This window comes from Camelus ferus, chromosome 16 (genome assembly GCF_009834535.1).
Source record: "Camelus ferus isolate YT-003-E chromosome 16, BCGSAC_Cfer_1.0, whole genome shotgun sequence".
Classification (NCBI taxonomy): domain Eukaryota; kingdom Metazoa; phylum Chordata; class Mammalia; order Artiodactyla; family Camelidae; genus Camelus; species Camelus ferus.
In genome coordinates, this window is record NC_045711.1 from 45,013,105 (window position 1) to 45,039,088 (window position 25,984).

The 25,984-nt window shown below is 50.5% G+C and overlaps 3 protein-coding genes across 13 annotated transcripts in view; 1 reads left to right on the forward strand and 2 right to left on the reverse strand.

The window, feature by feature from the left end:
• Nucleotides 1–797, reverse strand: part of CCT6B (chaperonin containing TCP1 subunit 6B) — a 271,495-nt gene extending 270,698 nt beyond the window's left edge. Inside the window, exon 1 of the mRNA XM_032457741.1 lies at nt 639–797. Coding sequence (XP_032313632.1) covers nt 639–760 — 122 coding nt within the window. The 5' untranslated portion in view covers nt 761–797. The remainder of the gene's footprint in view (nt 1–638) is intronic.
• On the forward strand, nt 93–19,749 carry LIG3 (DNA ligase 3). Of its 6 annotated transcripts, none has more exons than XM_032457725.1 (21): nt 93–243; nt 1,162–1,229; nt 2,270–2,817; nt 3,908–4,051; nt 6,264–6,461; nt 7,121–7,272; nt 7,961–8,127; nt 8,235–8,312; nt 8,765–8,933; nt 10,479–10,634; nt 12,302–12,433; nt 12,820–12,899; nt 13,855–13,942; nt 14,739–14,816; nt 15,127–15,250; nt 15,848–15,990; nt 16,325–16,399; nt 16,812–16,958; nt 17,493–17,700; nt 18,006–18,088; nt 19,190–19,749. In XM_032457725.1, the coding sequence occupies exons 3-21, from the start codon at nt 2,274–2,276 to the stop codon at nt 19,421–19,423; spliced, it is 3,000 nt and encodes a 999-aa protein (XP_032313616.1). In that variant the 5' UTR covers nt 93–243; nt 1,162–1,229; nt 2,270–2,273; the 3' UTR covers nt 19,424–19,749. The 6 variants fall into 6 exon arrangements, with proteins under 6 accessions (XP_032313616.1, XP_032313620.1, XP_032313618.1 ...); XM_032457729.1 differs by having other exon boundaries at nt 173–239; XM_032457727.1 differs by lacking the exon at nt 93–243 and adding an exon at nt 284–532.
• A 2,475-nt stretch (nt 19,750–22,224) lies between these two features.
• Nucleotides 22,225–25,984, reverse strand: part of RFFL (ring finger and FYVE like domain containing E3 ubiquitin protein ligase) — a 63,726-nt gene continuing 59,966 nt past the window's right edge. For all 6 annotated transcript variants that reach the window (XM_032457746.1, XM_032457744.1, XM_032457743.1 and 3 more), the window contains one exon: nt 22,225–24,931. In XM_032457746.1, coding sequence (XP_032313637.1) covers nt 24,750–24,931 — 182 coding nt within the window. In that variant the 3' untranslated portion in view covers nt 22,225–24,749. The remainder of the gene's footprint in view (nt 24,932–25,984) is intronic.

A 25,984-nucleotide genomic window follows, 5' to 3' on the forward strand; every position in this document is an offset into this window, starting at 1 on the left:
ACCGGGAACCACCTCCACGCCCCTCACAGAACCCTAGGCCTACGCAGACCCTGACCACAGCCCACGTGGCAGGAGGGGGGCGGGGACGCGTAGCGCAGCTGGGGCCTGGACCTCTGCGCCTGCGCGCTGCGGCCAGTTCAAGGACCCGGATTTAAAGAGACAGGCACTATAACCGTCGTGGCTGCGCGCGGCCTGTGGGTGCCTGGTCGGAGGCCTGAGGTGGCGCCGGACCCGGGAAGGCAGGTGAGGGGCGGCGCGGCGGAGCCGGGCAGCGGGGAGAGAGGCGGCCGGGGTTCCCGGGCTCGGTGCGGCCCTGGAGCCAGCATCCTGGCCTCCCCCGCCCGCCCGCGAGCCCCGGGGCACACCCTCCGTGACGTGGCGGCCCCCCGGGAGCCCACGGGGGTTGGCTCCCGGCTCCCGGGACCCCCACGGGTGCGCGCCGGGGAGGCTGGGTGCCCCCGCCCACCACCCGGGCCCCGGCGGGGGCTACTCCTGCCCCGGCTGAGTCTGCACACCCGCCTCGCCTAAGTCGGTGCGCTTCTGAGAGAACTCTGGAGCCTTTCTCTTCCCACCGCGTCCCCTTCCCCAGCCCCCAGGCTGTGTCCTCGCGGCCCGTCCGGCCCGACCGAGGGACTCACTTCCCAGCCGTCTCCCCGGTGTCCGCCCCCGGCCGGTAGCCCGTGTCCGTTCCCAAAAGCGTCGGGGGAAGGCCCTCCAGGAAAAGCGGCCGCTGGGCTTTCACTTCCCAGCGCGGCTGCATTCAGGCCTCAACGGTTTCCTCCTCGGCTCCCTTTGACGAAATGCAGAGCAGCGGCCGTGGGGGCTTTGAGCCAGACGGGCTCTTTAGAGCCGCATTGTGCCTCCTCGTGGCCCAGCGCCTCCTGGGCCCTGCGGAGGGGAGGGCGCTGCGAGGTGCTCTCTGGCCGGCTCCTTTCATCGTGGGGCGCGGTGAGCTTCGTAAATCGCTCTACGGAGGAAGGTGTTGAACCCTAATTTGTTCCGAGCTCCTCTACGGGCCCGTCGTACTTTCACAAACCTCACCTCTGTGGTTCTTCCACTTCCGGGGGTTATAGAGCCCTTTGAGAGTTTCACGAAAATCTTGACCTCTTTTCCTCCCAAAATGTACATTGCTGAATGTGCACATTTTGTATCCATTTTCAGGGAGTTCAGAGTCCCTCTCCAGCCCATCCATGGACTCATTTTAAAATTTTTCCCAACCATCCGGTGAGGTAGGTATTATTTTCCTTGTTTGAGAAATAGGACAACTGAGACTCAGGGGAGTTAAGAGAATTCTCAAAGATAACATAGTCCCTGAACTGTGCGGTCAATTTGTGTTCCTATACCTGATTCCCAGTTACCTGCTGTCGTCTGCATCGTGTTGCACTCCAGTGAGTAAAGCCTGCTTTTCATTATTCCACTAGTAATTTCACTACAAAGCCGTGTGCAGGCTGAAAATAACTTACGGTATGTTTAAGGTTAAAACTATGAAGGTACTTTAGAAAATATGAGTACGGAAAGGTGCGGGGATACCATATGGATGTAATCCGTTTCCATTTTGATCAGTTCCTTTGATTCTTGCTATCCAGTTATTTCAGCATTCCCTGATTCAAGTTACTGAATTGTAGTCATGCTAATTGCACATAGGGAGCTTCTGCTTGAAGGATAACTGCTTCATTGACTATAAGAGCTTTATTCTTAGAATGACAACCCTTTGAGTTAGGGACTATTATCCACATTTTGCAGTTGAGGAAATTGAGGAACTGAGATGTTAAGTAACACACCGAGGTCAAAAGGCGATCGGATTTTAGGCTCTGTTTAATTGCCTTTCAAAATAGGGCTTATAACTAAATCTCAAATCTATATAGTGACTTAATTATTTTCTGAGGATGGCATGTATTTTATACTTCACATTAAAAATTTCATGAACATAATGTAGTTTTTGTTGATTAAAAAGAAACTTAAGGATCTTACAATATTAAGGGTCATCATCCATTTTAAGAATTAGGTGTTGCTGATGGCCTCAGAAAAAGCTTTATGTTATTTGGACTCTCTTTACTAGATACACATGTGTACATTAGATAATTGAACATCCTTTTGCAAACTGCATTATCCTGTATTGGAACTCTTCATCCTGTAGGCAATAAATCTTCCATACTTTGGGGCGTATTTGGTCAGCATAGACTGTGTTAGGACGTCAGCCTTTGAGGAAACTAAAAGCCTAGCTCCACCTTTGTAACTGACTTTTTCTGCCTCTCACCCTTTCACGCAGCTGTATGATTTTGGCTTTTAAGATCCTCTTCCCACTAACTCTCCGTGCACTCAGCCGAAAAGAATTGTGCCTATTCCGAGAACATCACCGGCCTGACATAAGACAGTTCAGCCAGTGGTCAGAAACAGATCTTCATGGACACCGCCTCCTCCAGAGAAAAAAGCCTGTTCTGTCATTCCAGGAAGGCAGTCTAAGACCACGTGCCACCTGCCTTGTTTCCTTGCCAGGGTCGCATGTGGGACTCTGCAGTGGCCCCTGTGAGATGGCAGAGCAACGGTTCTGTGTGGACTATGCCAAACGTGGCACAGCTGGCTGCAAAAAATGCAAGGAGAAGATTGTCAAGGGCGTGTGCCGAATCGGCAAAGTGGTGCCCAATCCCTTCTCAGAGTCGGGGGGCGATATGAAAGAGTGGTACCACATTAAATGCATGTTTGAGAAACTGGAACGGGCCCGGGCCACCACAAAAAAAATTGAGGACCTCACAGAGCTGGAAGGCTGGGAAGAGCTGGAAGATAATGAGAAAGAACAGATAAGCCAGCACATTGCAGGTGGGGTGGAGAATACTGGTTTCTCATCTTACTGATGCTGAGAGTAGAGCCCAATTTCTTTCATCTGTCTTGTTTTAACTTTTTACTAGGAAATAATTTCAAACACAGAAGAGTTGCAAGAATAAAAATAGTGCAGAGAATGCTCATATTCCCTTTACTCAGATTTACCGATTGTTGACATTTTGCTCTCTTTGCTATATCAGTTAAGCCCTTTCAGCAGACAGAACTAGAAACTACATGTTTGTACGTATATACAAAGCACACGTATTGCATAGACACATACGTATGCCCACTTACATGCATAGTCACTTATGTGCACATTCTAGAAATCTTACACTGATACTCAGAAATCCAGTTAGTCCTTTCTGACCTTCAGTGTCCTCATCTTTAAAGTAATATTCATATCTTCAAATAAGTTTAGTTCTAGTCACTATGGGAGGACTCTAAAATGGGCATCTATCCTTGTTCTTTGAGAGGGAAAAAAGACTTCCAGGAGAGGAAAACTACTCCTGTATTTTCTTCTCAAGGTCCCCTGCTGCCCTGCTGGGCCTTGGCCATTGGCCTCAGCCTTTGTTACTTCTTGGCCTATCTCATTCAGAGGAAGAGAAATACAAGGTAGAGTTAAACTGTCACATATCTCAAATAACTCAGCAGCTGGAATTCTTCCTTCCTATACCAAATCAACATGCCCTGTTTATCCATCTTTATTTTACTTTCTTGTTTATGTGTAAATTGGGGCTAATTCCATAAGCTGAGACCCTCAAGTTTTATCTGTTGACATATGATTTCTGACTGCCTCCAAATCTGGAGAATAATATATGTAGGATAAGAGGTAGAGAGTGTTGATGAAAATTTAAGTTACTAATGGAAGTAAAGAGTAATTGAGTCTTTTGTCCACAGAATACCCTCTCCCCAGTGCCCTGTTACTCACTACCTTCACTCACAAAGACTGCCAGCCAGCAGCCAGCATTGGGTTAATACCATGGTAGTAATTTACTAGCCAGGCTATAAGAACAGCTGATAGATTCTTTGCGAGCATTTTCAAGGATCTTTCACTGAAGGATATTTTCCTTCTTTTGGGATTCTACAGATCTGTCTTCCAAGGCAGCAGGCACACCAAAGAAGAAAGCCATTGTCCAGGCTAAGTTGACAGCCACTGGCCAGGTGACATCTCCAGTGAAGAGTGCCTCATTTGTCACCAATACCAATCCCCGGAAATTTTCTGGCTTTTCAGGTAAGATAGGTTAGATACTTTAGCTGTTACAGTCCTCCTTTTAATTTGGTATCCTGTTTGGGACTCCAGTTCAGAGTAACGGGAAAATTTTGTGCTTTCTAGCTTCCTTAAATTGACCATTGAACAACATGAGTGTTAGGGGCTCCAAACCCTCTGCACAGTTGAAAATCGAAATATGATTTATCTGCTTTCCTTATCCGACGTTCCCATATCTGCAGTTCCACCATGCCCTCAGTTTCGCATCCATGGATTCAGTCAACCTCAGTTTGCGTAGTGCTCATTTGCTATTGAAAAAAATCCGCATGTAGGTGGACCCATGCAGTTCAAACCCATGTTGTTCAGGGTCAACTGTAATTTGCTTCAATCTGAGCAGAGCGGTAACAACTAATTCTCAGTGCTCTGCTTATGTATCATGTCTTTGTATACTTTAATCTCTTGCAGCAAAAAGATGTTTGTTTTGTCAAGACTTTTGCTCCTTGAAGTAGTTTACCTGGGTCAGACAGATTATTATAACTTGCCCTTCACTTCCTTGTTTTTTGATAATGAAAAACCCTGAGAAATTACATCCCTAAATTTGCCCAAACTAGAGATGAAAGTGGAGAAGGGAGTTGTCCTGTGTGGCCTTGTGGAACAGAGAGCTTTGGGCTGGGGGCTTCTACACATGTGGTTTCATTTGTTCATCAGTTAATTTTGGGAGGTACTTTTATTAGGCCCACTTTATGAATGAGAAAGCTGATGTTCAGCACATCATTATGAAGTTAGTATTTATATTGAAATCTGTTTAACTCAAACACCTGTGCTCTTTTATTTGGAGACATTCTTGTGACTGACTCAGGTAAAGAAAATAAAGTCAAAACATGTTGCCCCAGAAGCTGTTTGGGGAGGTTGCTTTATGTGAGTGAAAGAAGCCTGGACTTGGGGTGGGGTGTATAGCTCACTGGTAGAGTGCATGCCTTGCATGCACAAGGTCCTAGGCTCAAGCCCCAGTACCTCCATCAAATAACTAGACAAATAAACCTAATTATGCCCCCCCAAAAAACAAACAAAAAGATATCTATATAAATATTAAAAATTTTTTTTTAAATCTGAAGAAAAAAAGAAGCCTGGGCTTGAGGTCGAAAGTCCTGAGTCCTGGTCTGAACCTCTGTGGCCTTATCTGGCAGTGGGATGAGAACACTGTGAATGGCAACACCCACCTCGGTGACCCCACATGCTCACAAGGAATGAGGGAGATAAAGAGTGCCAGACTCTGGGCTTTTTAGTATTTTAAAACTGAGGTGTGCTTGTGTTCTGTTTAATGATAGGCCAAAGATGGAAATAAGGAAGAGTCCAGGTGACAGGAGGGCAGCATGTTTCTGGAAGGGCCCGTGTCCTAGGGAGGGAATTTGGGAGAAACCAGGTGTTCTAGTTCTTACAACCTGCTGAACAAAGATGCTTTGGAGATTTTGTCCCCTAAAATCCTCTTTAGACTCCAGTCGGAGATGAAGATAGATTTATAATATACAAAGCCCAGACAAGAAGACACTTAGATCAGCAGCCAGCTTGCTAATGGCTTTGCTGCAAGCTTGCGGAGTGAAATTTACTTTGTAAATGGTCACAAGGAGGTAAGAGAGGATCACTCGAGAGTTGTGCAGTTATTTTGGGGTGTCTGGAGGAAAGCTCATTGACTACCTTTCTTTCTACAATAAGAAAGTGGTGATGGGGGTGGGTGGCGGTGCTCCGGGGCTGGGAATGTCTTGTCTCCTCATCGAGAGATTGAACTAGATCATCTTTAAGTCTTCTTGCAGCTACGACAATCTGCGATAGCAGTAGATGCACACTGATTAACATGTCCTTTGATTTCTGCCCCCTTCCTTATCCCGTCTTTTCTGGGTTCAGCTTGACAGTTGCTCTGAGATCATCCTGACCACTCTTGGCATGAGAGCGGCCCTTATTCTTCTGTGAAGCACTCGTATAGAGATACACATCACCTGGTCCTCTGTTTGGTGTGGGGCCGCTCTCTCTTTACTATTAATACCTTTGAAATTGGGGAAATTACTGACCTCCATTTCTTTACCCCTGAAGGGAGTATAATGATATCTACCCCTGAGGGGCTATCTTGGGGGATTAAGTGAAGCTACATACAGAGCACCAGCAGCATGTCTGTCAGTTTCCCTTTCTTCCTTCTCAACAAGGCAAAATGAATTATCTCTGCTGTTTCTTTCTCTGACAGCCAAGCCCAACAACTCTGGGGAAGCCCGCTCAAGCCCTGCCCCTAAGACAAGTCTGTCCTCCAGCAAATGTGACCCCAAGCACAAGGATTGTCTGCTACGCGAGTTTCGGAAGTTGTGTGCCATGGTGGCTGAAAATCCTAGCTACAACACGAAGACCCAGATCATTCAGGACTTCCTTCAGAAAGGCTCAGCAGGAGGTGGGGCCTCAAGCGACCTGGGTGGGCTTTTCCTCTAAAGAGCTCAAAGTCATGGCTGGCTTCATGAGCATGTGAACTCTGTAGTTGCGTAGGGCCCCATGCTTGGTTTAATGCTCTTGTTGTTGCTGTCTTTAAATTCTTAATGCTTTTGAACAAAGAGCCCATGTTTTCATTTTGTATTGGGACCTGCAGAACATATAGCCAGTTCTGCTCAAAGCACATTGGCATCTTTCTTATTCTGCCCCCCAGGAGACCAGAAGAACCTACCCTGTTTGACCAGGAGGAAAATTTCACTATCCTGCATGTTTGATTAGGTTTTTGTGAACCACTTGCACAGCTTGGAATGGAATTTTCCAGTTCTGTTTCTTTCATCCACTAACAAATGATCATTGAGCATCTGTAATGTGCTCATCACTCGGAACACTGAAGTAAAAGTCATGACTGTGCCCTGCAGGAGTTTATCCAGGAGCAAAAAGGGAGGCAGATACATGAATAGCCAGCTAATGCTGTGCCCCTGCTGCCGTACAGAAATGCACGCAGTGCCCTGTGGTTCCGTGGCAGCAAGGGCAGCAATGCAGACATCTCTTTTGGTTCCTTGAGTTTATGTATTTGTTTAAGGTCCATTTCTCAAGAAGCGTTTTTTCTTCTGTCTCCTCCAGATGGTTTCCACGGTGACGTGTACCTAACAGTGAAGCTGTTGCTGCCGGGTGTTATTAAGAGTGTTTACAACTTGAATGACAAGCAGATTGTGAAGCTTTTCAGCCGCATTTTTAATTGCAACTCAGATGATATGGCACGAGACCTAGAGCAGGTCAGAGGAAGGGGAGGGTAGGTGGATTCCAGGTGGGTTCTGCTGAGCCAGGCACTTGTACCCTCTCTTTTCTGGTTGGGGTACTTACTGTTTTAGGAAACCGAAACCCACTTGAGCAAGCTTTTATTATGAGAGGAGCTGAAGGAGAGGCTCGAGTTGTTAGTTCCACAAGGTTCTGAGGATTGAGCTCGTACCACTGTTGAGCCTGAGAGGCCCAGACCTCAAGGGGCTGGATCTGAGACTTCCCACTGTTTCTCCAGGGCTCTTGTCCTACACCCTATTTTTTTCTGGCTTTTTTCCCCCCATCACTGGGGCTTACCATTCTGTTTGGTTTGTTCATGATTCCAGCCTTGGCACTATGGAAAGTTTCTATCCAAGCACCCCCGTTATCTGATGACCGCATCTGTCTCTTAGTTCAGATTCTAACAGGACTCAAATTGATTCAGCCCTGGATTTGTTCTTGTGTCACTTCTCAACTAAGGCAGGTGGCCAGATCCTATGGTGGATGGAGGTGCCCTTTCCAGGAACTGTGGGTGGGATAGATTCTGTAAGAAGTGAGGTCAGTATGTGTGAGTTGGGGGCAAGAGTGATGATTGAAATCTCTGATTCACCTTTAGTCCTGGGGGCTGGGAGGATACGCTTGGCCACTCTGGGGTTGCTGCAGTGGCATTTTGGTTTTTGGAGACAGGGTGACGTGTCAGAGACAATCAGAGTCTTCTTTGAGCAGAGCAAGTCTTTCCCCCCAGCTGCCAAGAGCCTCCTTACCATCCAGGAGGTGGACGAATTCCTCCTGCGACTCTCCAAGCTCACCAAGGAGGATGAGCAACAACAGGCCCTTCAGGACATCGCCTCCAGGTAGGGGCACTGCCCAGTGGGGATGGGCTGGGGGAGGTGGAACCACTAGGGAAGGAAGGTTTGGAAGTCCAGAGCTCTTCAGAGACCAAACTAAATCATCCCTCTAGGTGTACAGCCAATGACCTTAAGTGCATCATCAGGTTGATCAAGCATGATCTGAAGATGAACTCAGGTGCAAAACATGTGTAAGTACTGGCTCCTCTTGGCGGCTGAAGCTGCCCACTTTGTTGCCAGCTGGTGTCAGGACTTTGGAGTCCTGATTGGGATTTGAATCCTGATTCTACCTTCTTCCTTCCTTTGGGACCCATCACTTGAGCTCGCTCAGCCTCAATTTTTCTTATATGTAAAGTGGAGATAACAGTACTGTTCTCACAAAGTATGGAAGATGTTCAGTATGTATGGTATGAGTCACTTGCCCACTCCAGCCCCTCTTTGCCAGGGTAGCATCCATGTAGCACAGTGTCTCAAAAGAGCTGAGATCTCCAAGAGCTTTTTCTCCTGTACAAGGCTTAAGACGATAGAACATAACCCCTTCCCCATATATTAGGATCCCTCCTCTCCGAGGACAGACAGCTGTCTAAAGCAATAAGGTCAAAGGCAATGGTTTTTATTTCCTTGCTCTTGTCCACCTTGGCAGGTTAGATGCCCTCGACCCTAATGCCTATGAAGCCTTCAAAGCCTCGCGCAACCTGCAGGATGTGGTGGAGCGGGTGCTCCGCAACGAGCAGGAGGTGGAGAAGGAGCCAGGCCAGAGACGAGCTCTGAGTGTCCAGGCCTCACTGATGACCCCGGTGCAGCCCATGCTGGTAAGGGCGCTGCTCTGGCCCTGCTTTCTGCTCCTCTCCCAGGTTACTGTCCTTCCCTGTGAGATCTGATAGGGTAGATGTTGATGGCCCATGCACAGTGGCCACAGGAGTTTGGGGAAGGAAGAGCAGTGATTTGGAGTGTGTCTCTCAATGGGGGAGTAAAGGCAAAGGAGGAGACAGCATGACCTGGTGGAAAGGCCTGAGACCCAGACCCGGCTCTGCCACCATGAGCTATAGAATCTTACGTGGTTTACTTCAGTCTCTCTTGGTCTTTAGTTTTCTTGTGTGAATGATGTCTGAAGTATCTTCCCAGCATGGTTCATCTGTCATCTTTCCTGAAGTCAGGTGGTTGTATTAAGTAACTTCTGAGGTTCAGTGACTTGCCCCGAAGTAGCTCTGAGAGTTGGTCGCAGAGCCAGGCTTCCTATGACTGGGTGACTTGGGCCTCCTTTTTTTCCGGAAAGGAATGATGCCCAGCTCTTCTTGGGCCTCTGCTCATTTCATGAGAAATGGAATTTCCTTTCTGATATGGGTTTTCCTGTGCAGCAGGGCCCTCCGAGTCTGCTGCCATGCCTGCATGAGGCCCTCTGCATTGTCTCAGCGGAGTGCGGTGCTTTTTATGGAACTGTCTTGTGTGTTTTCCTGAAGCCTCGGTCTAGAGTTCTGTGTTTGGGACAGAGAAGTATTCTTAGGAATGTGAGACAGCCAGCACCAAAATAATGAGCTCTCCACCCACGGGACAGGAGTGGTCACCTCCATTCGTGGCCTTTCTTGGCTTTCATAAGAATTTTTTTCTGGGATCTGCTCCACAGCCCATCGTCTGAAGAGTGGCCTGGGTCATACAGCTTACTGGTCAACCGCACAGGCTTTGGAGTTGGGCCTAGATTCACATCTCATTCCTGCCCTTTACTGGCTGTGTAATCTTAAGTGAGCACTTAACCCCTGTGAGCTTCAGTTTTCTCATCCATAAAGTGAAAACAGCCATATTTATCACATATGACGTCATCAGTGAAATGAAATTATGTGTATGATCTGACATGTAGAAGTACCCCAAAATGCTAGTCGTTGTTTGAATCGGTGGCACAGGTAAGTGAATAATTGCTCCTGTGTCATGTCCTGTCCCAGGGGTCCCTAATCACTGCGACCCTGCCAGCCTCACTGCCACCTGCACTCTTTAACCTTAGCCTCTACGTACCTTCTGTGCTGAGATAACCGATGTGTTTAGTGAAAAGCCAGAGGCCCTGCGAGACCTTAAATTACTGAGAAGAAAATAAAGTGTTTCAGTGGAATTGTATTAGCTTTACAGTGAACTGCATTCGTATATTCCTCAGTATGCAAGCTCCTACGTCAACTGCAGTGATGCTTTTATAGTCAGAGTGTGGCACTGTCCAGCCTTTCTGTTCCCACCCCCTGTTCAGCGGCCTGCCCTGCGAGGGTGCTCTGGCCTTCAGCCCCTGGGACCTGGGCTCTCGGCTCTCCTTGCTGAGCATCACCTCGTTGGAAGAGCACCTGTAAGTCACCAGGCTTTTCATCCCCTACCCTAAGGCCGAGGCCTGCAAGTCCATCGAGTATGCGATGAAGAAGTGTCCGAATGGCATGTTCTCTGAGATCAAGTATGACGGGGAACGAGTCCAGGTGCACAAGAACGGGGACCACTTCAGCTACTTCAGTCGCAGCCTCAAGCCCGTCCTGCCGCACAAGGTATAGGTTCCTTCCGTCCCCTGGGACTCTTACCCATCTTGCACTTAAGAATCTCAAAGCCAGTGTTCCATAGCCATTCCAGCCCTGGTGCAGCATAGGGGTCTGTTTACTGTTTGTTGAATGAATTCATGTATTCATTTTTGAAGCCTTCCAGTAACGCAGGGCTGCTAAGTAGGGACAGCCAAAGAGCACAGACAGTCAGTCAGCACAGAGCCCCGGGGGCAGTGATGCCCGGACAGCAAGCTCAGCTGGTCAGTGATGTGCAGGGCTTGTCTTCTGTGTTTCCATGTCCTACGTGTTCCTTCCGAGCTAAGTCACAGCTCAGGTACAAAGGACTGTTGAGCTCTCATTAATTTATTCAACAAGTAGTTATCAGCGGCTTCGTCTGTGCTGGGCACTGTTCTAGCTAGTGGATGTACAGTAGTAAAAAGAAATGGACAGGAGTTCTGCCCTTCCAGAAGCTTACATTCAGATGTAAACACAATCCCATAGGGACTTCTGGGAGCCCAGACTCCTGCCCTTAATCAAGGGACATTGAGAACCTCACCCCTCAGCCCTTTTCAGCTCCCAGGGTGTCTGGGAGCCTTTGGGGGTGTGTCCAGAGAAAAGTGGCAGGAACATCTGGCTGCAGCAGCTTGGGAGTAGATGACCCTCCTGTCCTTGCTCCCCCTTCTTTCCTAGCTCAGACTCTGATTCTCAGAGCCCCGGGGGAGGGGACGTGGTGTGGGGCTCACCTCCTTGCCCCAGCTTCGCCTGCCCGCTGGAGCACCAGGCAGTCAGAGAGCTGAGCACAACCTCCCCGCGAGCATCAGTGCGGGCTCACGTGCTCCGTGGGGAAGGCTCATGGTCAGACTGCTGAGGAAGAGCTCCCGGTGAGCTTGTTCAGGGGGCATCTCCGGCTCCTCAGGAAGGAGTTTGAGCACACCTTTCCAGCGTATGAGCCCTTTCCCTTCTCTTTTACTTAGTTTTATTCATTCGTCCCTGTCTCCCTGTGCTTTGGTTCTTGAAGGGCTGGGTTGAGCGTGGAAGCAGAGTGGGATGTGCAGGCCTTCCCTGTCCAAGCGTCAGAGGCAGTGAGGGCCTAATTGCCCTGCCTGGGGGAGGAATGGACCACAGTCATTCTCTCTGGACCTCCTTGGTGGCCTCACTCAGCAGGGGCCACTGTGGGTTACAGTGGAACCTCTTCCTGTCTAGGACTGTCAAACACTAGCACTCCGCCTTTAACAGGAAAAAATCCAATTCCAAACATCTTTTCTTCTCCAGGTTCAGAGCTCCCACTCAGAGATGCCCCTTCTCACGTTTCCTTGCTGCTCCTAAAGGGGTTCATTTCCTCCTTTCCAGCCTCTCTGCTGTCCCACTCAAATCTCTGCCTCCCACTTTTCCTCCCCCCTTTCCGTGTTTGTCTACCCCACTTTCTCCCCCTCATTCTCACTCTCAGTTTCTTTCTTTTTCCTGCAAACTCTGCTGTGCAGCCCATAGAAAGTGACCTCAACATGGGCTGACCTCTTCCTAGTTCTGGGCAGAGGTCCTGAAGCATAGCTGATTCCTCCTGAGTAGGTGGCTGCCGAGGCCTAGGTCTATTTTGCACGTGTTGGTGTTTTTTCTGGGGCCTGGCTTTTGCTTTTTGTGGCTCAGCTGCCTCGCCTGAGTGACCCTTCTGCCTCCAGGTGGCCCACTTTAAGGACTACATCCCCCAGGCTTTCCCTGGGGGCCACAGCATGATCTTGGACTCTGAGGTGCTCCTGATCGACAACAAGACAGGCAAACCACTGCCCTTTGGGACTCTGGGAGTGCACAAGGTACCGGCTCAGGGCTAGATGTGCAAACGAGTGTGTGCATGTGTGGGTGTGTGCGTGCTGGAGGTCTGAGTGGAGAGGAATGTTACCACTTACTTTGGGTCAAGCTGATCTTCTTCCCTGAACTGTTTCTGAATTTAGCCCTGAGTTTAGATGTTTTGTTTTTGTGTTTTGCATAAAAAAGAGCTAGTAGTGGCAACTTACAGTTGAGTCGGTCCCCATTCAGGACCATGTGCCAGGTGCCCTTATGGCCCAGGGGCTTCACAGCATAAACAGGACTTTTGTATCAGGTGCTTCAGAGGATCTCCGGAAGTGGACTGGGACACCCCATTTTTCATGCACTCTTATTTTTGTCCCTCGTGTACCTACTACTTCATTTTCCCTTACAGAAAGCTGCCTTCCAGGATGCTAATGTCTGCCTGTTTGTTTTTGATTGTATCTTCTTCAATGATGTCAGCTTGATGGATAGGTGAGGGATCTATTTTTGATTCCTGGGTGGGGAGATGGGGGCTTCAGATTGGAAGGGAGGGAGAGGGGGCTGGAGCATGTGCCTCTTTGTGCCTAGGAGCTGTAGCAGGAGGGAGCTGAGAGGGAGCATAGTTGCTACACAGTCCCCATCAGTGGTAGGAAGAGCCGATGTGTTGACTAGATCTCAGCTCTGAAAACTTAAGCCACAGAGGAAACGCAGCCACCCATAGAAATTTCTCTGCTACAGCAAAATGGACTATTGATGAGATACAGACTGTGAGCACAGTGGGGTTTCAGTTGATCTCTCCACCATTACCTACAGTCCATAAGGCAGACGGTTTTCAGCTCAGAGGTTCTGTTTTTGGAAGAGGCTGACAACAGGAAGCTTGTGATTGTTGGGGTTCTGTGCTTAGGACCATCTTAGAACTAGCAGTCTTAGCTGCATCCAGTTCTTGGGCCTGAGAAGCCATTTTGGCCCCTTCCTCACTTAGGAATGTGTCCCTGCCCCCGCCCCTACACCGGCCCACATCCCTGAGTGTGGGGGGGAAGGAGACAGCAGGGAGAAAGAACTGTGGGTAGGAGCTGGGGGGCTTGGGCTTCAGGTCTTGAGCCTGTCACCAGCCCGCCTTTGGCCAGGGGTGAGGCAAGGCACAGAAAATGAGAATCGGAGTCAGTTTTCAAGTGGGACCAGAATGTATACTGTCCGTTTGGGCTGATGAAGTAGAAACGGGAATTACAATAATGAAGTGGCTCTGTGCTTTGGCCCACAGCTGCCCACCTTTCGTCCCGTGGAGCCCTTGTCACCTGGGACGAGCAGACTTATTACAGGACACGGGGGCTTTAAGCCATGGCAGACCCTGTTGGGAAGCTGCAGTCTATCGCTGTGCCCCTCCCCTCCTCAGAACTCAAGGGGATGGGAGGGTCCTAGCCTGCCCTCAGCTCTCCTGTCCCCCCAGGCCTCTGTGCGAGCGGCGGAAGTTTCTTCATGATAACATGGTTGAAATTCCCAACCGGATCATGTTCTCAGAAATGAAGCAAGTCACGGTGAGCAAAGACCCCACCCTAGGCAGTGCCCTAGAGCTTTGTATATATATTTAAAAAAAAATTTTTTTTAAATGGAGGTACTGGGGATTGGACCCAGGAGCTCATGCGTGCTAAGCATGTGCTCTACCACTGAGCTATGCCCTCCCCACTGAGGGGTTTGAAAGCAGGGCAGAGAACCCCTTGGGTCAGATGTGACTGGGTAAATGAGTCCTGATTATTTTCTCACGAGGGAGGCTGATTATATAGTCATACCTCGAGATATTGTGGGATAGGTTCCAGACCACCACAATAAAGCAATATCACAATAAAATAAGGCAAGTGAGTTTTTCCCTAGTGCATAGAAAAGTTATGTGGACACTATATTGTAGTCTATTAAGTGTACAATAAGCATTATGTCTTTAGGGAAAAAAAAGTACATAACCTTAATTAAAAATACTGCTAAAAAATACTAACCATGTGCTGACAACACAGGGCTGCCACAACCATTGTAAAAAAGAAAACCAATATCTGCAAAGTGCACGAAAGCAAAACTTACAGTAAGACAAGATCTGCCTGTGCTCGTCCCCACCTAGGAGGGCAGGGCCTGAAACACTCATCTCAGGTGGGCTCCCAGGATCTCAGAGCCGCAGCAGCTCTCTGGTTGGTCCCTGCTTGCAAGCCCTTTGTTCCTTATGTTCAAGTCAGAGTGTTTGCAGCGGGCACTGTGCTATTGTGTGGAAAGGAACCACCTCTGCTTCATCCCACAGCCTTTCTCTGTTCCCACACCAACCTCAGAGTCTCTCCTGTTATCCCTCAGAAAGCTTCAGACTTGGCCGACATGATCAATCGGGTGATCCAAGAGGGTCTGGAAGGGCTGGTGCTGAAAGACGTGAGGGTAAGACATCACATCCTTTGCTTTCTCCTGCAGACTCAGCCCTCCCCCGAGCCTTTCCAGCCCTGGCCAGGAGGTGGTGGTGGTGGTCTGAAGTGCTTGGGGATGGGTGCCGAGGGGGCGCCTTTCCAGGGTTCTGGATCGAGAGGATGGGTTTGTGTGTGTCTCCTGTAGTGGGTGGAGCAGAGTGGGCTGGGCCCTGTGACAGACCCAGTATGTCCTCCTCCCTCATGGGTGGGTGGGCTGGGGAAAGCCGACCCTCGTGGAGCTTCCACTCATTCTAGTTTGTGGTCTCTCTCGTGCTTCCCCTCAGGGCACGTATGAGCCTGGAAAGCGTCATTGGCTGAAAGTGAAGAAAGACTACTTGAACGAGGGGGCCATGGCTGACACAGCTGACCTGGTGGTCCTTGGGGCCTTCTATGGGCAAGGGAGCAAAGGTCAGGGTGGCCTCTGGCCCCTGGGATGGTACCTCCTTGAAAGGCACTATCAAGGTCTAGGCTGCCTTTTTCCTAGGTTGATCAGCTAGCACGACCAGTCATGGCTTCCAAAGTTCCGGGATCAGGGGCCTCAAGGGCACCCACGTTACCTCAGGCAGGGACATTGAGAGCTGCAGACCTGGGCGGGGGGAGATCAGGCAAGAATGCCCTTTGCTGGCCTGGCTCAAAGAAGCTTCTCACCAACTGTTTCTTCAGGGCCTGGCAGCTTGCTCCTCAGGGAAGATCTTAATTTCCTGATTGGAGGGGAAGCTGGGGTCTGAGGAACTGCGGCTTGTAGGCATTCTTCTGTGTGCCAGGCACTATTTAATTCCTTTTACTCTGCCAAAGCCCAGCATTATGTGTGATTATTCCTAATTTGCTGAAGAGGAAACTGGGGCTCATAGAGGTGGAACTTAACACAGCTAGTAAGAGGTGAACTCTGGCACTCTGATGCCAAGGCCCAGGCCCTTTCCTCTCCAGCAGACTGCCTCTCTCAGGGCTGGTGGGGCTGGCAGAGAAGGCTCCCTCCACCCACAGCTTAGCCCATCCTCCCCTCAGGTGGCATGATGTCCATCTTCCTCATGGGCTGCTATGACCCAAGCAGCCAGAAGTGGTGCACAGTCACCAAGTGTGCAGGAGGCCACGACGACGCGACACTTGCCCGGCTGCAGAAGGAACTGGACATGGTGAAGATCAGCAAGGTGAGGAAGGGACCGGGGGCCTGGCCCCTGGACTGGCCAGCACGGCTGAGACAGGCTGTGCCTGGTGGGCTGCAGGTTTCAGTTATCTGTCTCAGCAGAGAGGAGAGCTTGCTGGTTGGCCAGAGGAGCAGTATTAGGCCCTCCAATCTCTGAGCACCTACCTTGTGGAAACTGGCCTGCATGCCCTCTAGGCCACACCATCTGGGCAGGGAGGATCCCACGGGGTGCGGGTCAGCCTTCTGTGATAAGTCACCTCTTCTGACGAGCTCGTGACTAAGAAGGGCTTTAAGTCTTGCTTTGGCAACAGCCCAGGATGGCATCTTTTCTCCTCCAGGATCCCAGCAAGATACCCAACTGGCTGAAAATCAATAAGATCTACTACCCTGATTTCATCGTCCCAGACCCAAAGGTATTAGCCCAGTGGCCTGGGGTCCTCCAGCCCAGTAAAATTGAGTGTGTACATTTTCTATTGCCACCAAGACGTCAGTTCAGTCTCACTGGCAGTCCACCCAGGGATGGGGATCTGGACTGTTTAGCCAAGTGACAGGCAAGGGATGACCAGTCAACACTGAGGGAACTCTCAGTAGAGAGAGGAAGGGACTACCCATTCTCCAGTCACAGGGTCTGCTCTAGAAGTGACCTGGCCTAGTCCCTTCCTGCACTGACAAGAGAAGCTGGGGCCCAGTCAAGAAAGGGGACTTCCCTAAGGTCACACAGTGTCAGCATCATCAGTGGGACTCGAACCCGTCTCTCACCTGTGAGCCACTGCTTTCTTGGTTTTGTCTTCTTAACCTCTGAGTGACCTGACTTACTCCTGACAGAAAGCTGCCGTGTGGGAGATCACAGGGGCTGAATTCTCCAAATCTGAGGCTCACACAGCCGACGGGATCTCCATCCGATTCCCTCGCTGCACCCGAATCCGTGATGATAAGGACTGGAAGTCTGCCACTAACCTCCCCCAACTCAAGGTGCCAGCTCCTAGGCTGCGTGTGTGCCGTCCTCCCCGCCGCCCCAGCCTGGGAACCTTGGGCACCTGGCCTCATGTGTTCTCTGTCTTCTCCTCTCTCCCATTCACCAAGACAGGCAAGGAGGGCAGCTATTAGAAAGGGAGACTGAACTGTTGGGGGCCAGGAGCAGCAGCACTGAGCCTCTGCCCCGAGTAGACAGCCCTGCCTTCACTGGGCCCACTGAGCAGCCCTGGGTCCTGGAGAGGGAGAGCTCTTGCCTCCGCCTCCGCCTCCGCCTCCTGTGGGGGACCTGGCCCCAGGCCACGGTCTCTACTTGTTGATAAGAACTGGGGAGCAGAGAACAGTGATCTGTGCCGATTATTCCAGAAGCAGGGCCAGAGTTTAGAAAAATACCAAGGAAGCCGCCACTTTTCCCTGCTGCGTCTCTCTCCCCTTTGTTCTTCAGCCACATGCTCCTGAGACCTACCACACAGACTGCCTGAGGCCAGTGGCTGGGAAGGGAGTGACACACCCGACCTTCTCCCTCCTTCTCAGGAACTGTACCAGCTGTCCAAGGAGCGGGCGGCCTTCACCCTAGTGGCCGGAGATGAGGGGAGCTCCACCACAGGGGGCAGCAGCGGAGAGAATGAGGGCACCTCGGGGCCAGCTGTCTCTCACAAGGCTCCGAGGGCCTCCCCCAAGCGGCCCTCGGCCAGTGCCAAGAAGGCAGGAGAGAAGCTGAGTGGCTCCGACGGTAGAGGCGGTAAGGAGGAGGGGGGCCGGGGTGATGAAGAGCGGCTGTGAGGACGGGGTTGTGTCCAGCCATGGGCCAGAAGCTCTTCTGCTGGGCGCCTCCTGCGCTGTAAATCTGAATGACGGGACGCAGGGAGCGCCCATCTGATCAGGGGATAAGCCACCTCTGAACTAAGGCTCAGCTTACACCCCTTCCCCCCGACTCACCCATGCTCAGAGCGGAAGGGCCTGGCCCTTCTCTTTGCTGCCCTGACTTCAGAGACTATCATCAGCTCCCCTGCTCTCTTAGTTCTCATCCCGAGCTCTCTCCTGCAGGCACCAAGCTGGCTGCAAAGCCTTCCCCTGTGAAAGTGGGAGAGAAGCGGAAGGCCCCCGATGAGGCCCCGTGCCAAGCAAAGGTGAGGGTAGCAGTGCGCCCAGGGGGCCTGGTGTTCCCAACCCTCTGCACTTGGAACTCTGAGAGATGAGCAAAGGTGTTACCAGGACTAACTGCCAACCCAGCCCCCTGCCCTCGTGCAGGCGCTCGTGGCTGTGGGCTGGGCTGGCCGGGACGCAGCTCCACCCCGTGCCCTCTTGTTGCCTTGCAGAGGCGGCCAGCCAGCCAGCAGAGAGGAAGGAGAGCCGTGCCCGCAGGCAGGAGATAGAACAGCCAACCTAGTGGAGAGGCTGCAGGGACCCCTCTGCTGCCGCCCCCAAGTCACAATTGACATTAAAGGGGAGAAAGCCGTCTGGGTGTGGGGGCGCAGCAGTGTGAGTTTGTGAACCTGGCCAGCAGGCGAGGAGGGGAAGGCACTGGCTTGGTGGCCGTCCTTTCCGCTCTCGTACTCCCTCGTCAGTCTTTGGTTTGACAACAGGTGTCGAGCACCTGTGGAGGCCAGTAACTCGGCTCAACCCTGGAGGAGCTGAGGGCCCAAAGCAGATAGTCAAGTCAACATTTGGTCACTGCACGGTGATTGTGCCACCCCCACCGAGAGTAAGCACCAGGGTCTGGGAACTCAGGCCCTGAACCTAGTCCCCAGAGGACCTGTGGGGCCTTACCATCTTCTCCCTACCTGCAGCCCTCAAATCCACGCACAGTCCCAGCAGCGGTCCTGGCCCCTCGGTCCAGCTGGTGCACAGTGGACTGCTCGATTCAGCAACATCCCTGCGTCTGAGTGCCACTGACCCTGCCCACCAGCCACTAGATGGTCCTTAGAGACGTGTACTTTTCCATTTTCTAGGTCCCCAGTGTTAGGCCCCGTCCCCTCCCCCCTTCCTTCTTTTTCCCCTAGGCAAGGATGGAAAGCTGTGTAGTCCTGTGCAATCTGGAGTAGCTAGAGGATGGGGGTTTTGACGCCTTCACCTTTTCTCCAGTAAACTCTTTCCCCGCGTGACCTGACCCCTAGGCTCCCTCTCTCTGGATCTCATTCTAACCTCCTTCTCTGCTCTTCGCTCCTCTGGGTGGAGAACCATCTGCCCCAGCACAGTCCAGCCCCACCATGACCACTGTACATTTGCAGGTGCTGCTGGACATCTTCACTGGGGTGCGGCTCTACCTGCCGCCTTCCACTCCAGACTTCAGTCGTCTGAGACGCTACTTTGTGGCATTCGATGGGGACCTGGTGCAGGAATTTGACATGGCCTCAGCCACACATGTGCTGGGTAGCAGGGACAGGAACCCCGAGGCCCAGCAGGTCTCCCCGGAGTGGATTTGGGCATGTATCCGGAAACGGAGACTGGTAGCCCCCTGCTAGGACTGCTGCCTCCCCCTCCCTCACGCCGTACCCTACCCCACCACGCTACTCCTGGACTGGGCGCCGGCTGGGCAGGCAGACATAGGACAGCAGGAGGTGGGGACAGTCTTCCTTCTCCAAGCTGCGCAGCTTCCAAAACCCACCAACCGTGCATGGTCTCTTCCCAGCGAGAGTTAGTTGCTGTGGGCATCACCAGTGAACTCAGTTTCTCCTGAGGTTCACATAGATCTTTCAGATCTGGGTGCTGGTTTTGTTGTCTTTTTTTCCCCCCTTCTTTAAAAAGCAGCTTTTCTTTTTTAAAAAAAAAATAAAATAAATGAACTATCTTGGCGTTCTCTCTGTCCTCCCACCCACCCCCAGCCACTGTAACTCCCCTAGTGCTTAAGGAGTGAAGGGAAGGCTGGCTGTTGAAGCTGTTCACAGTGGCAGTCTTCTGTCCCTCGCCTGCCCCTTAGACTTCCAGGCTCATTTTAAAGTTGTATTTAAAAAGACTCCTCAGAAATGCTTATATTTGGCAAAACTTTTATTCAGCCTGGCTCTTTTTGCCAGGAATGAAGCCTCATTTGAAAGAAAACAATGAATTTTATGTCTTTAATTCTCTGTGTTCTCCTATTCCAGGGTGTGGGTCTGGTTTGAAGGGAGGGGACCAGGATCAGGTAGGAAAACAGGGCCTATATGAAGAATAGGGAGGTTGTCTGGGCTGCTCCTTGGGGAGACGGGGCTCCAGGAGAATCTGCCTCCCCAAAATATGGACACAAGGCTGCTCTTTAAAAACCCACCTGAGAACAGATCTACACAGCCTGCTTACAGAGAATGGCTCTTATGCCACCCGAGGCTGATTTATTTGAATAAAAGGAAAACAGTTCAGCATAGACAAGTACTGTTCAATTGAAGTTTTAACAGCACCAGAATCCTGTACATCACTAGCCGGTGTGAACCAGCTGCATTCGCCTGCTGAGCACATGTTGAGCACGTGAAATGTGCTAACACAGCTGAGGAACTGAACTTTTCATTTTCATTCAACTTTAGCGAGTACCACACTGGACCATGCAGGTGTAGACAGACCTGTTTCAAATTGAGCCCTGAAACTTAACAGCTATAACTGTAGAGGAATGGGCAGGGAAAAATCAGTAAGTACACTCAAGATGCGTTACGTGAGGCACTTAGCACGGAGCCTGGCATGAAGTTGTCTACAGAGTCGGGAAACTCACTGGCATGAGCCCCTGCCCAGGGGAGGGGGCCTGGCCTGTAACTTCAGAGCCGTCACACCACTTCCACTTCCACAGCCTCGCACCTGCGTGTTCCAGCTCCTGCTGGTCTGAGTGCAGCCTCATCATGGCACCATCTGGTTTTGAACTGGCTTCCAACTCAGTTCTGCTGACTTCTGAAGGTCCATTCTCATTCTCGTTTCTTAACAAATTGGCAGGCTTGTTTGTCCAGCCCCTCTGAGCAAGGTTAACGTGACTCAACCTCTGAAACTTGCTCAAGTCTGTGTGAGTTGGGGCCCCTCCCCCCCCCCCGCCCCCACCAGTGTGCTGGGCTAAGGTCCTGCTCTGCTGGGAGGCCAACTACAACCTGACTGACCTGGGTTTCCACCTGCTGGTTAAAACATGTTGGGAGGAAGGGGCAGGAGGAGGTGGTGCCGCCCTGACTCTAGGCCAGGATATTTGGTGTTTCTGAATAGACACCATTCAGTCTGGCTTCAGGATTGAGAATAAGACACTCTTTCTACCCTCTGTGGAGACCAAAGCTGCTGCTCCTCTGAGCACTGACCTACAAAAATTTTCATCGCCCTCTCCAGCCGCCTCAGGCCAAGCAGCTGGACAGGGCAGCAGAACGAGGCTCTCCCCTTGGGATTCTGCCAGCAGAGCTGCCCTCCGGCCTGGCTGACCCAGCCCCACCTGCCCCTGCGGTCTCACTCAGGGCGCACTTGCCCAGCAAAGAGGCCTGCCCCCTCACTGGGTGCGCTACCTGCAGGCCACTGTTGGAGGTGTTTATTTCCTTCCAGTCTTTCTGACACGTTTGTTTTTTCTGCTGCTGAGGTTATTTACAATTTTGTGTCCATGTACTTCCAAAGATCCTAAGCAGTATCTTCTTACACCTCCCTGGCAGAGCCCTGGTGGCCTGCCCTCTTTTGAGCCTTTGTTTATTTGCTTCTGGTTGGCAGCAGACAAGAGGTCATCCTGGGTGCTGTGTGGGTCAGCCGCCCAGAACAATGAGGACAAAGTGCTGTGGCTCAACTTCAAGCCTTTACACCCTTCTGGCACAACGCCTTCTCCTTCGGGCAGTCACAGCGCAGAGTTGCGCTTAATGTAGCTCTCCCAAAGGCTGCGTTCTCAGGAGTCCCTTCTCCTGGCACCTGCTCAGGAAGGTATACAGACTTGCACAGACACGGCAGTCTGCCTCAAGGCTGGGCCGACCTCAGAGCCACACTCCAGCCACCACAGCTGCATCCACAAGCTCCTGTCCATCTCCCGGGGTCATGTGAAGACTTAACTAGGCACCCTGACTGCCCTCAGATTCCTTTCTACCCACGTCTTTAAGGTCCAGCTCTACCAAGGCGGAGTCAAATGAACTCACCTGATGCTTCTTCAAAGCTATTTTAGTCTGAGGATTGGTCCTTTTCCTAGCCTGCTCCCATCCTCTTCTAGGCTTTTCCATGACCAAGGCCACATGGCCCAAGCATCTCCAAGAATAATGCAGTCTATCAAGAGCATGCCTGTATGCACACGGCCTGGGATTAGCCTGTGGTTTATCAGCTCACGTCAGACTTAACAGACCTCTGGCATCCTCACATCAGATTGGACAGGCATCTATAATGGAACTTTATTACAAAATTATAAAGCAGAGCTCTGTAACAAAAAATACACATTTGGGTTTGCTTTAACACCCAAGTAAGTCTGAGAAAATATTAATATAAGCCACTTGAAATAACACATTCACATCCAAAAGAGTTCAACAAATTTATACAATATATATTGAGCACTAATTCCTGTACAGCTTACGCTTACTAGTGTGGATCCAGCTATTGCAATGTATTATGAACCAGTCAGCTATCCAAGGCTTTTAAAACAAGTCTCAACTGAAATCTCAGAACAATCACAGCAAAAGCCATGGAATAACTGGAAGAATTAGATGTTTCCATGATAATTAAGACCAAGGATCCATGAGGGGCAGGAGAGAGCATTAAAGGATCAAAGTCAGGGTTTCTGCCTAGATTAGATAGTAACTGAACATGGGGTCTGGGGATTCCCAACGTTTATCTGGTAAATAATGAAGAAGATAACAAAAAATGGGGGGGGGGGGGGGTTGACACCTTTTTCCCCAAATGGAAACCTTCACCAAAAGAGATTAGAAGAATTCAAGGCAGGTTCTTTCTCCAAAATGAGTAAATGACATCAGTTCTCTTATTGAGGTTACAAACCAATCATCCGGATATTAACTCATGTCTAGGAGGGAAACAGAGGTAGGGAGAGGTAAGGCCTCAACAGAGAAAGCAAGTTTTAAACAGGGAGACAGAGCCAGCTTCTGCTCTGCAGTTATTGCTAGGCTATAACGGAGCTGCATACACGCAGACCTGCTTCACAGTGGGACTGAGAAGTAGCTTGAATCCTTTGCTAAACTAGTAGGCACTGTAAACTAGTATTTACTGTCCAGCAGAAAGGTGAAAGATGGTGTCTTCATAGGGAAACCTTGAACGCCCCCCGTTCCCTACAAAGGCAGTAGCCCAGAATCCAATCACTGAGGACTTGGTATAACGTGGAGGTACGTGGCCCAGTGTTCAGCTGACAGCCAATTTATGAAATTATTTCACTCCCCCAAAAAGGATTAGCGGTACCAATAAATAGGTTCCCTTAGAGGTTTCTCACTGCTTTCCAAAGTCATGGTTGGTTCTTCAAAGTCTTGGCTGTGGGGGTGGGGAGGCATGACTGCCAAGGCCCTCAGGTGTTTAGGGTTTGCATAGTTCATCCAGTGGTAATGGCTGCACACACGCTCTTCTGATCATATGTATGTTTGTGCTTGGCTAAGCTTCTCCAGCAGACTTTCCTTACGCTCTTCCAGTGGTGAAAAGACCCTAATATCACTAACTCATTCCACAGTCCTTCCTAAAGGGCCTGGAGAATGCCTGTTCCTGACCTGCCCCCAAGTCAGTAGGCTAAGAAAGGGAATGGGAGTAGGGAGTCCCCACCAACCTGGGGAACTAAAACTTCCAGCTGTCTACTCAAGGGCTGAATCCAGCCTCATTCAGTACCTTCTGAACCTCTCAGGTACTCTGTCCTGCATGCTTGGCCTCCAGGAACTTCATGGGAAGTCTGGCTAGAGAAGAGTCAGGCTCTCTGCCTAAGTCTGTGCCTTCAGTCAGACCGTGTTTAAAACCTCCACGGGAAAAAGACTTCATTCTCAAGGGAGACTGATAGAAGCCTTCTCTGTTGGAAGAAGTCAAAAGCTAAGCAGAAAGCCACTGCTTCCACCCAGTGCTTTTCCTCTTCTCAAAAACTAGAATGAAGGATGGTGCAAAGTCGGGCCCTAAGAGGAGAAGCAGAGATGATCCATGCACCAGCTCACGCACAGAGACCAGAATTTCCCAGGAGTTTGAGAGCTAGATGCTTTGTTGGCTCCCAAGGTCCGGTCAGGAGACTGATAGCTTCCAATCCCAGCACTTTAGGAAGCAATTCTTAATGACTTCAAAAACTTTCAATGGTATTTGTGTTTCATTTCTCACCAAAGATAAGTTTACTGGCCCAAATCCTGTCCTAAGGAGGATTACTATTGGTCTGGTAAGCTAACATCTTTTTGGTCTGAAGAAAGAATGAATTTTAAGTAATGAAGCAAGAGACTTTAGCAAAGGTTGGTTTTAAAGCACAGAAAGCCAGAGAGACCAGAAATGAACCCAGGTGTGCTGGGGAGGAAGAGAGGCATCTCTACCAAGACTTCTCATGGGTGAAACAGAGGCACACAGCTCAGGCGGGTGGGCAGACTCCAGGAGGAAGGGTGAAACTGTTTAGGTTCTCAGAGGAAGAAAGAGATGGTCCAAACTGTGGAAAGTCCTCTCTTCATCAGTCACCATGATCACCCCAAGATCACTGAAACTGGGACTTGCCCGTGTGATCTACCAGTTCCCACTGGCCTCAGGCTCTGCCGGCCCCAAGCTGCACCTCTGAACCAAGACAGGCATGCCAAGAGGTGACACAGCATCTTTGCTTGCCCTGGTCTTGGGAACACTGCAGATTTCCTTGTTGGCCTGCCCCCTGCAAGCTGGCCAACTGCGGGCCTAGATACCTTGAGCTATGTCCCTGTAAGGCACTGAAGAAGCCGGTACAAGTCCTCAGGATCGGAAGACGTGTACGGCTCGGATCACGTACTGCCGGCAGATGGGACACTCGTTCATGCGCTTGCCGCACTTGGTACAGGTCACCATGTGGCCACACTCCAGCAGAACACAGTCAATGGGCGAGTCCATGCAGATCCGACACAGGTTCTCTTCTAGACTCGACGGCACTGCTCCCCCTATACACACACAGAGCAGGAAAGGGGCAGAGGGGACAGTAAGAAGACTGTCTTAAGCGTATGGGGTGGGGACGGGGTGGGGAGAACAGGCACACTGTGAAACCCCCCTAAATCCACACGCTTCCTCAGACAGAACTAGAAAACTCTCCCCCAGTAACTAATTCCACTTGCTAGTTCGATCTGCACCTCTGTAGGTCAGGCTATAGATTTGAAAAGTAAAGAACTTGAAGATCAAAGGCTCCTAGAACATGAGAATTAAATACAGCAAAGTCCTCAAAGCTTAAAAGAAGTCATTTTTGTACAATTGAGGCTGTAATCCACTGAATGAATGGCACTCAGGGATTCAATATCCCCTGAGGCAGAACATGCTGAAAAGATAAAGCTGGTTCAGAAAAGTTCAGATATAGACGGAGCTGTAAGGAATAGTTCATTAAGGATCACGAGGCTTATCTGTAAATACATCCCCAATTTAATAAAGCCAAGGATCACGGGAGGCCCCTGCGCCATGCCACAGACTGCCCCCGGGCTCCCTCTCAGACCCCCTGGTGCCACAGCCCAGCAGAGATCACGGCTCCCTCCTCTGTGCACCCCACGCACAACTGTATTCATACTCCAGTGACTGCTCATCACGCTGGATTAGGATTTCTGGTTTTGCCTATTTGTCTCCCCCACTACACTATATGGGCTCTGAAATTCAACAAATTCAATCAATTTCTACAATTATATAATTGGCTTCTGCTTTATGCTCTGAGGTCTGATTCTCATCTCTGAACCCCTGAAACGCCAGTCACGTGGGAGACGCTCTCTGGATGTCTGATAAATGAACATGCCCCAAGGGACTGATAACAGCTCACATTTACTGAATGCTTCCAGGAGCCAGACGGGGTCCTAAACGCTTTGCATGTTTTAACTCACTGAATCCTTACAAAAACTATGAAGTAGGTACTCTTGTTACTCATTTTATAAATGAGGCAACTGAGACCAAAGAGTTAAGTGGCTTGCCCAAGGATTCAAATTAAGGCAGGCAGGCTTCTGGGCAAGTGGCCTGAGGGC

Coding starts and splice junctions, on each gene's coding strand:
- LIG3 (XM_032457725.1), top strand. CDS start 2,274: ATGATTTTGGCTTTTAAGATCCTCTTCCCACTAACTCTCCGTGCACTC. Junction 12,434..12,819: donor GGACTCTGGGAGTGCACAAG/GTACCGGCTCAG, acceptor TTTCCCTTACAG/AAAGCTGCCTTCCAGGATGC. Junction 14,817..15,126: donor TGGTGCTGAAAGACGTGAGG/GTAAGACATCAC, acceptor GCTTCCCCTCAG/GGCACGTATGAGCCTGGAAA.